Genomic DNA, 16,915 nt, shown 5'->3' with positions numbered 1-16,915 from the left:
GTCCCATGGGTGGGTGTCCCATGGGTGGTGTGAAGTGGGTGGCTGTCCCATGGGTGGTTGTAGCATGGGTGGGTGTCCCACAGGTGGTGTGGCATGGGGTGGGTGTCCCATGGGTGGGTGTCCCATGGGTGCCATGGCACAGCCATGTGTCCCCTGGGTCACCCCTGCAGGTCGCCGCAGCCTGTCGCCCTGTGGCCCCGTCCACCCCACTGGCAGCCCCATGGGACCCCACCACTGTCCCCAGGCCACCCACTGTGGGCAGAGGGCACCCGCTCCAGCACCCATGGGTGCTCTCTTCACCCGAGGGGGTCCCCCGGCGCACGGAGGGACGCTGCAGGACACGGGTTCAGGAGGCGTTTAATGACCTTGAGGGTCCCAAAGCAGCGGGACGAAGCGTGCGGTGCAGCGGGGTCCCCGCCTGGGGGGTCCCCACCGCTGCCCCCCCCAGAGCCCCCTCCCCAGCACGGGGGTGGCCACGGGGGGTTGGGCTGGGGAAGGAATTAAGCACCCCCAGAGCTGCACATTGGGGTGGGGGCAGAAAAGGGGCAGGGGGGGCCCTGGCACCCCTTTGCCCCCACCCCAGGGTGGGGGTTCAAGCAGCAGCATTGAGGGGCAAAGCGTGGCAGTGGGGGGGGGGGGGGGCCGGTGCCGTGCCACCGGCTAGCACCAAGTGCCCTGCAGGGGTGGGGGACATGGGGGGGTGACCCCCATCCTGCCCCCCGCCCCGGGCAATGCTACTGCCCATACCGGCACAGCGGTGGGTGCAGGGTGGGGGGTGACAGTGGGTGACACCCCCCCCCCCTTCGGCTCCGTCACTGCTTGCTGGGGGGCTGCCGGTGGGGGGCCACGATGCGGTAGGGGGGCTGGCTGCTGCCACGCTTGCCGCGGGGGGGCCCAGGTGCCACCGTGCCAGGGGGGCCACTGCCCGAGCCGGGCTCTGGTTCTGTGGGGAGGAAAGGAGAGAGGCGTCAGGCAGCAGGCACCCCCCAAAACATCATCGGGTGCTGTGGGTGGGGGTCCCTTGTCCCGCAGAAATGGGGTTCACTGCTCCCCAGTCATGTGGCAGCGTCGAGCCCCCCGGCGCCGGCTGACCCCAGGGACACGCATGCTGGGACAGGCACACACACCAGGGCAGGGGGGGACACACGAGGACCCCCCGGCTGGCACCCCTGCCTGGCACCCCTGGCCGGCACCCCGAGAGCCGGGGTCCCCCCTGCAGGAAAGCACAGCTGGAAAGGGGAGGCAGAGGCGGGGGGGGAAGAGGGTGGGAGTCACCCGCTGCCCCCAAGCTGGGCACCCTGGCACAGTGGGAACCGGGTACCAGGGTCTCCCTTGGGCCAAGGAGGGGGATGTCCCCAGGCTCCCTCCATCCAAGAGGAGCTCCAAGGACTCCCTGGGTTCAAGGGCTCCTCCAGGGCCCCCCTTCATCTTTGGGGAGCTCCAGGAGCTCCCTTGGTCCAAGAGGGTCTCCATGGTCTCCCTGGGTTTGAGAAGGGCTCCATGGTCTCCCTTGAACCTTGAGGAGCTTCAGGGTTTCCCTTGAACCAAGAGGATCTCTACGGTCATCTCTCAATCCAAGAGGGGCTCCATGGTCTCCCTTGGCCCAAGAGAGGCTCCAGGGTTTCCCTTGGTCCGAGGAGCTCCAAGGTTTCCCTTGGACCAAGAGGGTCTCCATGGTCTTTTCTCTCAGTCCAAGAGGGTCTCCATGGTCTCCCTTGGCCCTGGGGGGCTCCAGGATTTCCCTTGGTCCAAGAGGGTCTCCATGGTTGTCTCTCTCAATCCAAGAGGGGCTCCATGGTCTCCCTCAGCCCAAGAGAGGCTCCAGGGTTTCCCTTGGTCCAAGGAGCTCCAAGGTTTCCCTTAGACCAAGAGGGTCTCCATGGTTGTCTCTCAATCCAAGAGGGTCTCCATGGTCTCCTGTGGCCCTGGGAGGCTCCATGGGTCTCCCTTGGTTTGACATAGGCTCCATGGTCTCCCTTGATCCTTGAGGAGCTCTACAGTTTCCCTTGGTCCAAGAGGGTCTCCATGGTTGTCTCTCAATCCAAGAGGGTCTCCATGGTCTCCCTTGGCCCTGGGGGGCTCCAGGGACCTGCCCCCAGGGGCTCCAGCCCCCCATGCTCCATGCCCGCTCCCAGGGAGGCCGCGGCGCGCCCAGCTCATGCGGGGAGAGGAGGAGAGAAGGTGGCGCCGTTACCTGGCCAGATGATGGCTTCCAGCAAGGTGACCCTTCTAGCCAGGACCTCCAGCCGGGCCTGCTGCCGCAGGAGGGTTTGGAAGCTACTGGCCTGGGGGAGAGTGAGAGAGCAGAGCAGAGCGCGCGTTCGCCCCGTGGTGGGCACGGCCTGGGTGGCACGGCACAGCATGGGTGGCACAGCATGGCATGGGTGGCATAGCACGGCATGGGTGGCATGGCATGGGTGGCATAGCATGGGTGCAGCCCCGGCGGGCGGGGGGTGCCGGTGCAATGGGTGGGGGGTGCCAGGTCTCCCAGGAAGGTGCTCCTCCCGGTCTCAGAGGGGTGCCGGGGGCTCCCGTGGCCCCAGGGGGATGCGAGGGGCTCCCCCATCCCTGTGGGTCCAGGGGGGGCCAGGGGTCCCTTGTGCTGACCCTGTGGTGGCCCCCGCTGCCTCGATGTCCCTGGCAGCACCCCCCGATGGGGACACAACTGTCCCCTGCCTGGGCAAGCCCCAGCAGGGTGCTCCCTCTGCCACCCCCCAGCACGTCAAGCCCCCAGGCACATGGCGGGGGGGACACATCCCCAACCTGCCCAGGGGGCCACCAGCTTGTCCCCAAGATGGAGGCTGTCACGGGTGTCCCTGCCTGAGGTGGGTACCCTGAGCAGTGCCCGGGGGGGACATTTCTGGGGTGCCCAGCTGTGGGTGCAGGCAGGGGGTGCCCCGGTGGCCCTCGTCCTACAAGCGGTCCCCAGTGCTGGCCATGATGCCACAGTGTGGGTGATGACATCATGCACAGCTGATGACATCACACCGCAGCCAAGGTGGGACCAACACCTCGCCCTGGTGCCCGGCCCCCCACCGTGGTGGAGGGGAGGGGGTGCCGAGGGACCCCTCCCCGCAGCTCCATGACATCAGCGAGCCAAGGGCCACCGTGACGCCATGGGGGCCTGGTGACCTGCCAGCGGGAATGGGGGACACCCCACAGAGCAGGGGGCCACCCCAGGGGTCCCTGTCCCCTCCCGTGGCCCGGGCTGGCCCCCCCCTACTCACCATAGAGCCCAATCATTGTTTCCAAGATTAAAACCCTCTCCGCTAAAATCTTCAGCGCCTCGCGGAGCTGGTGCAAACCCTCCCCCTGGGGAGAAGAGAGGGACGGGGGTGAGGGGGGGCCAGACCCCCGCATGGTCCCGGGTCACCTCCCCTGTTGGGGGGGGCACAGAGGGGACACGGGTACCCCACACCTCCGGCACCCCCTGACTTGCCACGACACCAGGGGAAGGAGTGGGGGTACCCCCGGGGGGGGTGGGGGGGGCACCAGCCCAGACGTACCCCTGGGGAGTCTGAGCCCACCCTGTGCCCCCAGCACAGCTCTGTGTGCCCCTGTGCTGGGGGGTCCGGGGGGGGGGCGCTGGCTCTGCGCCCCATCACATTGCCCAGGCACAGGGGGGCCGTGCTGATGGTGTGACCCCTCCATGGGAGGGGACGTGTGCAGGGGTGGTACCCCCCTGCCCCAGCATTTGGGGAGGGGGGGGAACAAGCACATCCAGGGACCCCCATGCCATAACCGGGGTCCCAGGGGTGAGATGCAAGTGCAGGACACAGCTGGGGACCCCCAGGCTATTGTCGGGGTCCCAGGGATGTGACAAGAGCACTGGGCACAGATGGGGACCCCCCGTGACACTGCTGGGGTCCCAGGGGTGAGACGTGGGGCACTGGGCACCACTGGGGACCCCCAGGCCACCACTGGGGTCCCAGGAATGAGACGTGGCAGAGAGCAGGGCAGGGGGGTGGGGTTCTCCCCATACCCATCACCGCCCCCCCAGCACCCACGGGTGGCCGATCCCTGTCAGTAGATGTGTCCCCACTGCTGTCCCCGGTGCCACCCGCCACTCACCCAAGTGCCCTTCTCGCCTGGCTCGCCCCTGGGGCCCGGCTCGCCCTGAAACACAGAAAGGAGAGGGCCTGGCAGTGGGGGGGGGACAGGGAGCTGCAGCCCAGGGTTGCCCGACCCAGCAACGTACCTGTGCCCCGTCCTGCCCACGGCTGCCCGGGTGGCCCTGGGGACCCTGGTGGGGGGAGAGAGCCTGTCAGCACCTGGGGGGGCACGGCCAGACCCCCCCACTGCAGGAGATGCTGGCTGGCAATCCCCAGCTGAGACCTCCCTAACTCATGTCACAGTGCTGGGGTGGCGGGGACTCACCCTGTCTCCCTTCTCCCCGGGGGGGCCGGCAGCTCCGGGTGCCCCGGCTCTACCCTGTGCAAGGACAAGGTGGGTGCCATCAGCCGCGGGAAGGGGTCTGGGGGGGCTCAGCCCATCCCGTGCCCCCCGCCCCGGCGCTCCTGGCACTTACGTCGGGTCCTGGGGGGCCGGGTGGCCCGATGGGACCTGGGGGGCCAGGGGGACCTGCAAAGAGAGGGGGCCCAGCTCAGCTTGGCCCTGGCAGGGTGCCCCGCATCAGGGCACCCCCAAAGTGCTGGGGTGGGGGGTGTAGGGAAGTGGAAGGGGGGAACTCACCCATCGGCCCCACAGGTCCGGGGGGTCCAGCGGGACCCACGATGCCCCCGGCGGCTTCGGTGAAGGTGTTGGAGAGGAGCGGGTCCCCTGGGGGACAGCAGGGGTGGTGGGCAGAGGGGCCAGACCCCCCCGGGGCTCCCAGCACCGCCCGGTTGGGCAGGATCTGGCCACACTGCCCCCAGCCTGGGTGATGCCCCCACCCACCCTGCCCACTCCCCATGGCCAGGCTGCCCCCGCCAGCCCCCGTGCCAGGGCAGGGATGTTCTGTCACGGTACAGCCCCCCCGATCCCCATCCTTGGGGTCAGCTCGGGGAAGGGACCCCCCCACACCCCAACCCCTCCTTACTGGGCTCGGCTATGCGGGGTATCGCTGGCCCCACGGGGGCAGGGGGGCCCGGGGGGCCAGGGGGGCCGGGTAACCCCTTCTCTCCAGGGAGCCCCCTGGCTCCATCCCGGCCAGGTGGTCCTGGGGGGCCGGGGGGACCTGCAGGGAGGAAGAGGAGGGTGAAGATTGGGGGGATGCCTGTTAAACTCCTGACGCCCGCAGCTGCGCAGTGCTGGAGCCCTTCTGAGCCCCAAAACTGCTGCACAGACCCCCCCAAGATCTGCTGGCCAGGAGGGGGGTGCTCAGCTGAAGCCAGGCACCAGGCTGGGACCCCACCTCCCACTGGGGCTCCCCATCCCCCCTTACCTGGTGGCCCCCTTGGACCCTTCACCCCGGGAATGCCTGATGGTCCCCGTCCTCCTGCGTCTCCCTTGGGGCCGGAGGGGCCGGGGGGCCCTCGCGAGCTGGGTCTCCCTGCAGGGGAGCAGCACCCTCAGGGGGAGCACCCCGGGGACAGCCCCTGGGTGGGTGCCCCCCACCCACACCCAGTCCCCACCCCACGCCCCAGCACGGCTCCCTACTGCAACCCTGGTGTGGGTGGGGAGAGCATCGGTCCAGGGGGGCACCCCATGGGCAGCAGCCCCACGCTGGGGGAACCAAAGTGGTGGGTGGGGGGCAAAGCCCTTCAAACCCTCCCCAGAGCTGGCCTGGTCCCCACGTGTGGCTCAATGTCACCACCGTCCCCTGGGGACAGCTGGGGTGGGGACTGCAGCCCATTCCCCCAAGGTGAGGAGCTCCAAGAGGGGAGTCCCCCAGGTGTCCCCCCCAAATACTGGTAACCCCCAGGTGCTTTTTCTGGGCAATGGCACCGCCAGTGCTGCTGGGTGGCACTGCCACCACCACTGCTGCCACAGGATGTGGCATTGCCACCGCTGGTGCTGCAGGATGCAGGTGGTTGAGGGGGGGCAGGGTGGGGAGCTGCCTGTCTTACCATCATCCCCGGGGCTCCCGCGGGCAGCCGGGGACCCCCAGAGCTGCCCGGTCTCCGGCCCCCTGCCCGGGGTGCTGCCTTTGGGTGCTGGGGAGGTGGGGGGTTCAGCCACCGATAGCCGGGCCACCTGGCAATGAGATGGAAAGGGTGGGTGCCGCAGCAGGGGGGACCGACCATAAGGTGACCCGCCCTGGGCTGACGCACCCCTCAAGGGGTGGCATAGCGAGCCAGGGAGGTGGCCAGACCCCAGGTTGGTGGCACAGTGTGGGGGGACTCACCTGCGCCTCGAGGGTGGCAAGCCGGGCTGTCAGCTCCCCGACACGGCTGCAGTTCAGGCACCCTGCGGGGGGAAAGCGGGGGGGCATGGGCAGTCGGGGGGGGACACCCACCCCTCCTCACCCATGCCAACACGGCTGGCTTGGGGAGGGACCCACCTGAGAAAGCTGTGGGGCGGAGGGAGGGCCGGCGTGGGGCAGCACTGGGGCGGCCGGTGTCCCGCAGGGTGAGGAAGGTGTGAGCCTCTGCTGAGGGAAGGGGGGGGGGGGGTCAGGATGGGGGCACCCCCACCCAGGGCATCGCTTCTGGTGGGAGACCCCCCAGGGGCCATGGGGCTCGGAAAGCCTGCTGCCCCCCACCCAGAAATAGCGGGGAGGCTGCAGGGGCTCCTGCTGCTTCTGCCCCATCCTCGCTCCAGGTGAGCCTCAGAGCCCCAAACCCACCTGTGGCCCCAGGGCAGATCCCCCCAAACCCACCCACAGCTCCAAGCCAGATCCCTCTTGAACCCATGGGTGACCAACCAGACCCCTCCAACCCACCCATAACCCTGAGCCAGACCCCCCCAAACCCACCCATGACCACACACCAGATCCCCAAACCCAGCCCCTAACCCTGACCCAGATGCCCCCCAACACCCCCCCCCAGTCCTGAACCCCATCCCCTCAAACATCCCCATGGCCCTCTGCCAGCTCCCCCCAGCAACACCCCCCCTGACACCCCAGCTCGGGGGGTGGCTTTGGAGGGGGGGCCACATTCCCGGGGACACTGCCCATGTCCACGACCCACTGCAGGGTCCCAGCCCCCCGTCCCCACCGAGGGACCCTGGGGACAGCGACTTGGGGCCACCCAGCACGGCAGGAAAGGGGTGTCTGGAGCAGAGCTGGCAGCATCGTGCCCCCCCGCTCCCCCCTGCACTGCCATCCCACCCCGGCACGGCCACCGCCATGCTGCAGGGGACAGCCAGCGCCGTCCTAAGCGGGCCCAGATGTGGGGCACCCGGCCAAGCACGCACAGAGGAGGAGGAGGAGCAGAAGGAGGAGGAGGAAGAGCCCCCCGCCTTCCCCTGCGCTGCTGCCACCCAGCTGGCTCCGGAGCCCCTCGTGCCAGCCACTGTCCTGCAGGCCCTCAGTGCCAACCCGCTGTCCCCAGGGTGCCCCCACTCCTGGGTGCCCCCCGCTGCCCCTACAGCCCGATCCCCCCACGCCCTGCAGAGCTGGGGCCAGGCTGGGGACCTGCAGTTGGGGGCCCTGCGCGAGAGGGAGGGAGGAGGATGATGCAGACAAAGACACCCCCCCCCCCGGTAAGGAGGCAGGCTGGGGGCCAGCTGCCGAGGCGGGCAGCGCCCGTCCCACCACGCATGGCACAGCCTCGCACCCATTCAGCTGCCCACCCGCCAGCTGCCGCACACAGGGACAGTGAGTGGGCAGGCAGGCAGGCAGGCAGGCATCCCCTCTGGGGCACAGCCATGCACCCCCCCACCCAGGAATGTCCATCTGTCCGTCCATCCACCCACACCCCATCCATCTATCAACCTTTCCAGTTACCCACCCCTGGGCATGGCCAGCCAACATCCATCTGCCCACTCACCCCTGCACCTACCCATCCCGCCAAACGTAGGGCCACCCACCCACCCACTGGAAACTCTCTCTGTCTACCCACCCACCCGCTCATCCACCCACATGCAGGGACTTCCACCCACCCACCAACACAGCAACATCCAGCCAGCCATCTAACCACTTCTCCATGGACACAGCCATCTAGTCATCTACTCACAGGAACAGCCACCCATCCACCCACCCTTGGGAACATCCATCCATCCATCCGTCCATCTGTCCATCCATCCATCCACAGGAACATCCAACCCTCCCTCCCTCCATCCATCCACCCACATGAACATCCGCCCATCCACCCACCCATCCACCCACCCACAGGAACATCCATCCACCCACCCATGATCCATCCATCCATCCATCCACCCACCCACCCACCCATCCACCCACCCATGATCCATCCATCCATCCATCCATCCACCCACCCACCCATTCACCCACCCATGATCCATCCATCCATCCATCCACCCACCCACCCACCCATGATCCATCCATCCATCCATCCACCCACCCACCCATCCACCCACCCATGATCCATCCATCCATCCATCCATCCACCCACCCACCCATCCACCCACCCATGATCCATCCATCCATCCATCCACCCACCCACCCATCCACCCACCCATGATCCATCCATCCATCCATCCACCCACCCACCCACCCATGATCCATCCATCCACCCACCCACCCACCCACCGAGGAACACCCATCCTTCCATCCGTCCCCCCCCGCCCCCATGGGTCTATCTCTCCATCCACCCCTCCCCACCGACACTGCGACACTGCCGACGCCCGGGGGGCCCCTGGGTGACACCACCCCACCCCAGCAGTGGAGAGGACCAGAAGCCCAGCACCGAGGCAGGATGAGGCCCCTTCCCACCTTCCTCACAGTTGGCGCCGACATGGCCGGGGCAGCACCTCCACTCCAGCGCCGTGAGCGTCTTGTAGGTCACCCTGTAGATGGGCCGGACGATGGTGCGGTAGCTGCTGGCACAGAGCGGGGCGGCGCTTTCACACTCATCCCGGGTCTGAAACCCCGAGGCAGTAGAGCACCCCGGGGTGCTGGGGTGGGATGCGGGGTGCCCGCTCCCGGGGGATGCCGGTGGCTCCGCTCACCTGCCCCCGCTGCAGGCCAGGGGCCAGCGGCAGCCCTGGAAGACCCGCTGGAGGAAGGTGCCATTCTGGACGTGGCATGACACCGTCCGTGTCACTGTGTAGGAGCACCAGTTGCTGGAAGGGAAACTGCTGGCACTGTCACCGTGGGGCTGGCGGGGGTGGCAGTGCCACCTGGGGTGTCCCCTCTCTCTGTCCCAGGGGGTCCTGCCCCCCAAACTGCCCCAAGAGATGCCCACCTCCACCTTTTGGGGTGCCCGTGGGGGACCCTCCCGGGCAGGGGCTGCCCTGGCACGCCGGGGGGAGCTGGGGCCCCGCATTCCTGCTGCATTCCCGGCACGGCACGGCGCTGGCGCCGGCTGGCCTGGAGCGGGGCCCGGAGCCCCCCCCTGCGCCCCCGGCCCACCCCGCACAAAGGCTCCTTTCTTCAGCCGCCTGCCCGCCCCACGCCGGCTCCTCATGCCAGGCTCTGCCCACTCTGCCTGCCCTGGGCACCCCCCCAGCCTCAGTTTCCCCCTGCGGATGGGGGGGGACACACCAGTGCCACAACACCGAGTGCCCCTGTCCCCACAGCAGGCAGGACTCGCTGTACCCTCAGCGGCTCCAAACTCTGAGGCTGTGCAATTTGGGTCAAACCCCAAGATTTTTGGGACCGCCGCAGCGCTGCACAGCCCCTGCAAGCAGGGAGGCGGTGGCGGCGGGGATGAGTGGGCGCTGCGGGGGGACAATTGTCTGGGAGGTGCCGGGGGGGGGCACAGCAGGGTGGCACAGGGTTTTCCGGCCGGGCAGCGGCCCAGGCGGGCCCCATGCCAGGGCCACGAGAGCGCCGAGCCCGCCGGGGCTGTCTGCACGCTGCTGTCGCCGCCCCGCGATGCCAAGCGGGGTCCTGGCGGGGGGAGCAGCGGCACCTCCGGCCCCCTTCCCCCAGGGTGACAGCCCCCGGCATCGTCCCCCCTCGCCTCCAGCTCCCGGGTGATGCTGCCCACGCAGACGGGGATGGCACGGGTGCTGCGTCGGGATGCGGCCACGCCGTCTCGGGGCGAGGACGCAGCAGCGATGCCAGCCCCAGCTGCGCCAGGCGCCCGCGGGGATGGGGATGGGGATAGGGACGGGTCCCGGCCCGTTTCGCCTCCCGCCTGGCAGAGGGAGGACGCGGGGGAATGCCCTCCCAGGGAGCGGGGCAGGAGCTGGCGGGCATCGGCGTGCGAGCGCTCGCATGGCCCGGCCTGACCCGGCCCACCCGCTGCCGGGCCAGCACTCGTGCACTGAGCGAGCCCGGGCTCTGCTGCCGGGGCATGCTCGTACCTGGGGCAAAGCCCACGCTGGGGTTGGCTCCGAATCCCACCCCCCTTCCCAAAACCAGCCTGTTGGCTTCGTGCCCCCCAGCTTGGGCACGTGGGACCGCAGTGATGCGTTAGCCCAGTGAGAAGGATGGGGTGGGGGCTCACAGGACACCCCCCCCCCCCCTCCAATGCCAACAGCAGGGTGGTGGGTTGTGGGCTGGGGGGGGACACACGGTAGGGTGGTGCCAAGGCGCCGGGGGCTTCCTGGGCTTGGCCGGGAGGGGAAGGGGAAATGAGGCAGCTTCTGCCCGTCGCCTCGCCGACCCGAGCGGAACCAGGAGGTCCCGGCAATCCGGTGCCGGAGACGTGGCCAGAGCCAAAGGTTTCCTGTAAACAACCCCCCCGCCACCCCCCCTGCCACTCCGCCGGGACGGGACCGTGGGGACAGGGGCCACAGCCCCCCGAACCGAGCTGCCCCGGCCCCCAGCACCTCCCAGGGACGGGCAGGACCCTGGGGCCAGGGTCACTCACCCCCTGCCAGCCCCAGCAGTCCCAGTACACCTAGGTAGCCCCAGCATGCCCCAGTGTGCCCAGGCAGCCCCAGTTCGTCCCAGTGCGCCCCGGCAGCCCCAGTAGCCCCAGCATGTCCCAGTGTGCCCAGGCAGCCCCAGTAGCCCCAGCAGCTTGCTATCCCTGGTAGCTCTGATAACCCAGCAATGATGCTAGACCCAGTAAGTCCTGCTAGCACCAGTAACCCCCCAGTAAGTCCCAGTAAGTCCTGCTAGCCCCAGTAACCCCCCAGTAAGTCCCAGAAAGCCTTGCTAGCCCCAGTAACCCCCAGACCCAGCGAGTCCTGCTGGACCCAGTATCCCCCAGTAAGCCCCAGCCCGGCAGCCCCCAGCAGCCCCCCAGCCTTCCCAGTCCCGGTAGCCCCAGCGGCACGGACCAAGCAGCCCCTGCCCCACCGTCCCCAGCAGCCGGTGCCCCCCCCCGTTCCCGGAGCCCCCCGGTTCCCGGTACCCGCAGCGCCCAGTGCCCGGCGCCCCCCAGTATCCACATCCCCATCTCCCCGGTGCCACCCACGCTTCGTGCCCGGACCCCCGGTGCCCCGACCCCCCCCCTCGGTGCCCCCGGGGCCGGTACCTGCGGGCGGCGGGCTGCAGCACGGCCGGGCTCCAGGAGCCGGCGGCGGGCGGCAGCAGCAGGCAGCAGAGGCACAGGCAGAGCCCCAGGGGTACAGGCAGGGGCAGGCAGCGGCGGCAGCGCCCCCGGGCCCGGCCCGCCATGCCGCTCCGCGGGGCTCGGCGTGGGACCGGGCACCGGCACCGGCACCGAGCGGGGCGGCCGGAGGGGGAGGGGAGGGGAGGGATGAAGGAGGAGGGATGAAGGAGGAGGAGGAGGAGGAGGAGGAGGAGGAGGGACCCCCCGCCCCCCCGCCTTCCGCCCCGCCGGCCTGGGGGTCCCGCTGGCGGCACGGACAGGGGGGGCGCAGTCTGACACACACACACACACACACGCACGCCCGGAGGGGGCGGGCAGGATCGGGGGGGCACAGCCTGGGGGGCCGTGGGGGGCCCGTGCGGGGAGCTGGGCCCAGATGTGGGACCCTGGTCCCCGTGGGACTGAGTGTGTCCCGGGTGTGAGCCCCTCGGTGTGGGGACACACGCGTGTGTGCGTCCCTGTGTGTGCACGGGGACACACGCGTGTGCGTGTGTGCATGGGGACACGTGTGTGTGTGTCTCTGTGTGGGCTTGGGTACGCACACGTGTGCATCCCTGGGTATGCGTGTGTGTGTGTGCGTGGGGACACGTGTGTGTGCATGGGGACGTGTGTGTGTGCATCTGTGTGTGCGTGGGGACATGTGTGTGTGCATGGGGACGTGTGTGTGTGCATCTGTGTGGGCGTGGGGACACGTGTGTGTGCATGGGGACGTGTGTGTGTGCATCTGTGTGTGCGTGGGGACATGCGTGTGGGCATCTGTGTGTGCGTGGGGACACGTGTGTGTGCATGGGGACATGCGTGTGGGCATCTGTGTGTGCGTGGGGACACGTGTGTGTGCATGGGGACGTGTGTGTGCATCTGAGTGTGCATGGGGACATGCGTGTGGGCATCTGTGTGTGCGTGGGGACACGTGTGTGTGCATGGGGACGTGTGTGTGCATCTGTGTGTGCATGGGGACACGTGTGTGTGTGTCTCTGTGTGGGCTTGGGTACACACACGTGTGCATCCCTGGGTATGCATGTGTGTGTGTGCGTGGGGACACGTGTGTGTGCATGGGGACGTGTGTGTGTGCATCTGTGTGTGCGTGGGGACACGTGTGTGTGCATGGGGATGTGTGTGTGTGCATCTGTGTGGGCGTGGGGACACGTGTGTGTGCATGGGGACGTGTGTGTGTGCATCTGTGTGTGCGTGGGGACATGTGTGTGTGCATGGGGACGTGTGTGTGTGCATCTGTGTGGGCGTGGGGACACGTGTGTGTGCATGGGGATGTGTGTGTGCATCTGTGTGTGCGTGGGGACACGTGTGTGTGCATGGGGACGTGTGTGTGTGTTTCTGTGTGTGCGTGGGGACACGTGTGTGTGCATGGGGACGTGTGTGTGCATCTGAGTGTGCATGGGGACATGCGTGTGGGCATCTGTGTGTGCGTGGGGACACGTGTGTGTGCATGGGGACGTGTGTGTGCATCTGTGTGTGCATGGGGACATGTGTGTGTGTGTCTCTGTGTGGGCTTGGGTACACACACGTGTGCATCCCTGGGTATGCATGTGTGTGTGTGCGTGGGGATACGTGTGTGTGCATGGGGACGTGTGTGTGCATCTGTGTGTGCATGGGGACACGTGTGTGTGTGTCTCTGTGTGGGCTTGGGTACACACACGTGTGCATCCCTGGGTATGCATGTGTGTGTGTGCGTGGGGATACGTGTGTGTGCATGGGGACGTGTGTGTGCATCTGTGTGTGCATGGGGACATGCGTGTGGGCATCTGTGTGTGTGTGGGGACACGTGTGTGTGCATGGGGATGTGTGTGTGCATCTGTGTGTGCGTGGGGACACGTGTGTGTGCATGGGGGGACACGTGTGTGTGTGCATGCGGACATGTTGTGCATCTGTGTGTGCATGGGGACGTGTGTGTGTGGGCATCTGTGTGTGTGTGGGGACACGTGTGTGCTTCTGTGTGTGAGTGGGGACACACGTGTGTGTGTGAGTAGGGACACGTGTGTGTGCATTTGTGTGTGCGTGGGGACACACGTGTGTGTGCATCTGTGTGTGCGTGGGGACACGTGTGTGTGGGGACATGTGTGTGTGCATCTGTGTGCTTGGGCACACGTGTGTGTGCATGGGGATGTACGTGTGCATCTGTGTGTGCATGGGGACACGTGTGTGCATCTGTGCGTGCCTGTGTACACACACGTGTGCACACACATGTGCACGGGCACACAGATGTGCGCACATCTGGCTGTGCAGCAGCACACACGCGTGTGTGCCTGCGTGCGCCTCTGCACGTCCTCCTGCCCACACCCGTGTGCCAGCGTGTCTGTCCGTGTGCGATGCGCTGCAGGTCCCTGCGTGTGTCTGTGCACACGCAGGTGTGTTTGTGTCTGCGTGTGTGTACGTGTGTGTACCGGGCCCGGGTGTGTGTACATCCGCCTGTCTGTCTGTCTGTCTGTCTCCGGCTGTTCTTCCGGCCGCCTCTTCCATGTGTGCGTGTGTGTGGTCCCGGTGTCGGGGCGTGCAAGGAGGCCGCGTGTGTGCATGGGTGTGCGCGGGTGGTCCCGGCCGGGGGTGTCCGTGGGAGGGTGTGTGGGTGGGGGGGCCCTACAGGCAGCGTGTGTGTGTGCACACGTGTGTGTGTCTGTCGCGCTGACCGTCTGTCTGTGTCTGGGGACACATCCCCGCACCGGCAGCACCCTGGGACCCCCCGGCCCTCCCCTCTGCGGGGTGCGCCTGGGGGGGCCTTGGCCCCCTGATCAAGGCTGTCAGCGCCCACCCCCAGCCCTGCGCGGGGGACCCGGGCGTCGCGGTGGTCGCCGTCAGCTCATCTGCCGACCCGCTGTGCCCCCTCCCACGCAGGCAGCGGGGAACCCGGGTGTCCAGACCCCCAAGGGGGAGCTGCGCTCTGCCTGCCCGCCCCCCCCCCCCCCAGCACGGGCAGAGCCCTGGAAGGCCCGGAGCTGGGTTCAAGGCGGGGACGAGCAGAGCAGGAGGACTCTGCGCTGGAGGGGGTGAGGGAGCGCTCTCATGGGCCCCCCCACCCATGGGTGCCGCCTTCCTCTGGGCAGGGGGGTAAGCGGGAAGCTGGCACGGGGTGGGGGGGATGCACCCCCAGTGCGCACACACACCCATGGGGGGACCCACCTCCCCGCCTTCCCAGGGGGAGCCCTGCCGGGCTGGCAGCCACCCCCTTGGTGCACAGGGGGGTCCCCAAGCCCCTCCCTGCCCCCCCGCAGTGCCTCTGGCAGCCTGGCCCCGGCGTGTCCTTGCCGCAGGGCCCGGGACGTGCTGTTCACCCTCGCGGGTGTGTGGAGGAGCCGAAGGTCACCCACACTCCTCCTCAGACTAAACAAGGCTGTGCTTGGGTGCCCAGGGTCCGGTGGGGGCCCTTGGGTGGGGGCGGGCAGGTATCCCACCAGATGGTACATGTGTCCCCCTCCGGTCTGGGGGGTGTCCCCCATGCACGGTGGGGACAGGGCTGGGGTGCTGTGAGGGCTCAGCGCCCGTGGGACGGATCCTGCTGGGCTTTGGCAGGCTCCTCCGGCAGCCCGGGGGCTGGGGCTCTGGGGGGGGGCTGCAGGCACTGGGGTCCCCTGTCTTGTCCCCTAAAGTGGGGCAGCCCCGCTGCTGCCTGATGGCTGTCCCAGGCTGTCCCCAGCCCAGAGCTGAGCCTCAGGCTGCACAGGCTCCCCTGAGTGACCCCCACCCGGCCCTGGGGTTCCCTCACCCAGGGGCTTGAATCCCCCCCGGTGTGTTTCAGCCCGGCTCCAGGTCCCTGGGCCATGTCCCTGTCCCCGTCCCAGGTCCCCATGGCATGTCCCAGCTCCAGGTCCCTGCCCTGGCTCCCTGTCCCCATCCCAGCTCCATGTCCCCATGCCACATCCCTGTCCCTGCTCCACGTCCTTGCCCTGGTTCCACGTCCCCACCCCATGGCCCAGCTCCAGGTTCTTGCCCTGGCTCCCTGTCCCCATGCCATGTCCCTGCTCCAGGTCCACGTCCCCACCTCACGTCCCTGTCCCAGCTCCATGGCCCCGTGCCATGGCCCCAGCAGGGACCGGGGCTCAGAGCTGAGGCCCCTGGGCCAGGGGAAGGCTGGGGGCAGGGGGGGTGGGTGGGGTGGGCAAGTGGGGCCACTCAGGGCAATTATGGCCTATTAGTTCTCACAGGGCCCTGCCCCGTGTCCCCCACCAATGTCCCCAGCTCTGCATCCCCTCAAGTACCTCCCTGACCCCATCGGCTCCCCGAACACCATGTGCCCTCCCAGCCTGGCTCCCAGTGAGGTGTGGGGGCACACTGGGATGGGGAGAGGCTGCTGGTGCTGATGGGGCTCACAGAGCAGCGCCCCGGGACCCCCACCCCTGCCAGCCCCCAGCCCCATCTGCCCTGGGCTGGCTCCTGGCATGAGCCCTGGGTGCAGCTCATTGCACGGATGAGGTGGCTCCTGCCTTTGTGGGCTGACCGGGAGCTGAGTCCCCCGCTGTGGGGATGGGGACAGGGACCGGTGGGTGTCCCCGTGCTCGACCCCGCTCAGCCCCTGGGTGCTTGGGGCAGGGACCGAGCCGGGGCTCGGTGCCCCGCTCAGCCGGGACGCCCCGCGGTGCCACCCCGGGCTGCCACGCCGCGTGGCCGAGGCCACCAGGTGGCACTGCGAGGCCATCGTGGCAGTCGCTGCCCGGCCCCCGGCCAACCCCCAGGGCCAGTCCCGGTCCCCGGCGGTCCCGCAGGGCCAGCCCCGCGGCCCATGAGTGTTCCCCGTCCCGGCGGCGGTGGGGGGGGTGCGGCCGGACCCCGGGAGGAACAACCCTTCTGTCCCCAAATCTGTCCATCCACGGACGTGGCCACAGCGGCAACCCCTCTGTCCCCAAATCCATGGGTACGGCCAGAGTAAAAAACCTTCTACCCTCAGTCTGTCCCCAAATCTGTGCCTCCACAGGCACAGCTAGAGTGACAACCCCTTTGTCCCCAAATCTGTCACCAAATCTGTCCCTGCATGGGCACAGCCGGAGTGATAATTCCCCTGTCCCCAGATCTGTCCCCTCTGCAAGCACAGTCAGAGCAACAGTCCCTCTGTCCCCAGATCTGTCCCCAAATCTGTCAGCTCTCAGGCAGAACCTGACAACCGCTCTGTCCCCAGGTCTGTCCCCAAATCTGTCCCTCGGCAGGCAGAGCCGCAAGCCCCCAGGCCGAGGCAGGTGGTGATGGTGGGGCAGACACTGGGGTGTCCCCATGGCTCGGGGCCTCCTGCCACCTCCCGTGCCTCAGTTTCCCCATGGGGCTGCAGGAACCACATACCCTAAGGGGGACAAGGTCCCCCCCAAAGCCAGGCTGGTCAAGCCGGGGGTCAACCCCCCCTGGGGACACCCTCCCCATGTGTGTGTGTGACCACACATGTGCTCGCCCCTCTGACACACCTG

General features: G+C 68.2%; 1 protein-coding gene across 15 annotated transcripts; it reads right to left on the bottom strand.

The window, feature by feature from the left end:
• Window positions 1-340: 340 nt before the first annotated feature.
• Window positions 341-11,623, bottom strand: EMID1 (EMI domain containing 1). Of its 15 annotated transcripts, none has more exons than XM_074844037.1 (16): window positions 11,436-11,623; window positions 9,013-9,138; window positions 8,777-8,883; window positions 6,443-6,532; window positions 6,287-6,348; window positions 6,009-6,135; window positions 5,384-5,491; window positions 5,039-5,176; window positions 4,693-4,779; window positions 4,529-4,581; window positions 4,378-4,431; window positions 4,199-4,243; window positions 4,072-4,116; window positions 3,228-3,312; window positions 2,195-2,280; window positions 341-943 (listed from the first exon to the last, which is right to left on the bottom strand). In XM_074844037.1, the coding sequence occupies exons 1-16, from the start codon at window positions 11,576-11,578 to the stop codon at window positions 593-595; spliced, it is 1,707 nt and encodes a 568-aa protein (XP_074700138.1). In that variant the 5' UTR covers window positions 11,579-11,623; the 3' UTR covers window positions 341-592. The 15 variants fall into 15 exon arrangements, 14 of the variants coding, with proteins under 14 accessions (XP_074700138.1, XP_074700141.1, XP_074700140.1 ...); XM_074844040.1 differs by having other exon boundaries at window positions 6,443-6,529; XM_074844039.1 differs by having other exon boundaries at window positions 8,777-8,880.
• Window positions 11,624-16,915: the final 5,292 nt, after the last annotated feature.

The sequence above is a fragment of the Strix aluco genome, chromosome 18, assembly GCF_031877795.1.
Source record: "Strix aluco isolate bStrAlu1 chromosome 18, bStrAlu1.hap1, whole genome shotgun sequence".
Taxonomy (NCBI): Eukaryota; Metazoa; Chordata; class Aves; order Strigiformes; family Strigidae; genus Strix; species Strix aluco.
The sequence above is the reverse complement of the archived record's forward strand: the minus strand, read 5'-3'. Positions and strand labels throughout refer to the sequence as shown.

What these genes read in the sequence shown, in the direction of transcription:
- EMID1 (XM_074844037.1), bottom strand. Translation starts at nt 11,578, where the DNA reads ATGGCGGGCCGGGCCCGGGGGCGCTGCCGCCGCTGCCTGCCCCTGCCT. An exon ending in CTGGCCTGCAGCGGGGGCAG is followed by an intron (nt 8,884 to 9,012) that starts GTGAGCGGAGCC and finishes GCTCTGTGCCAG; the next exon opens with CAGCTACCGCACCATCGTCC. An exon ending in GTGGGCAGGACGGGGCACAG is followed by an intron (nt 4,117 to 4,198) that starts GTACGTTGCTGG and finishes TCTGTGTTTCAG; the next exon opens with GGCGAGCCGGGCCCCAGGGG.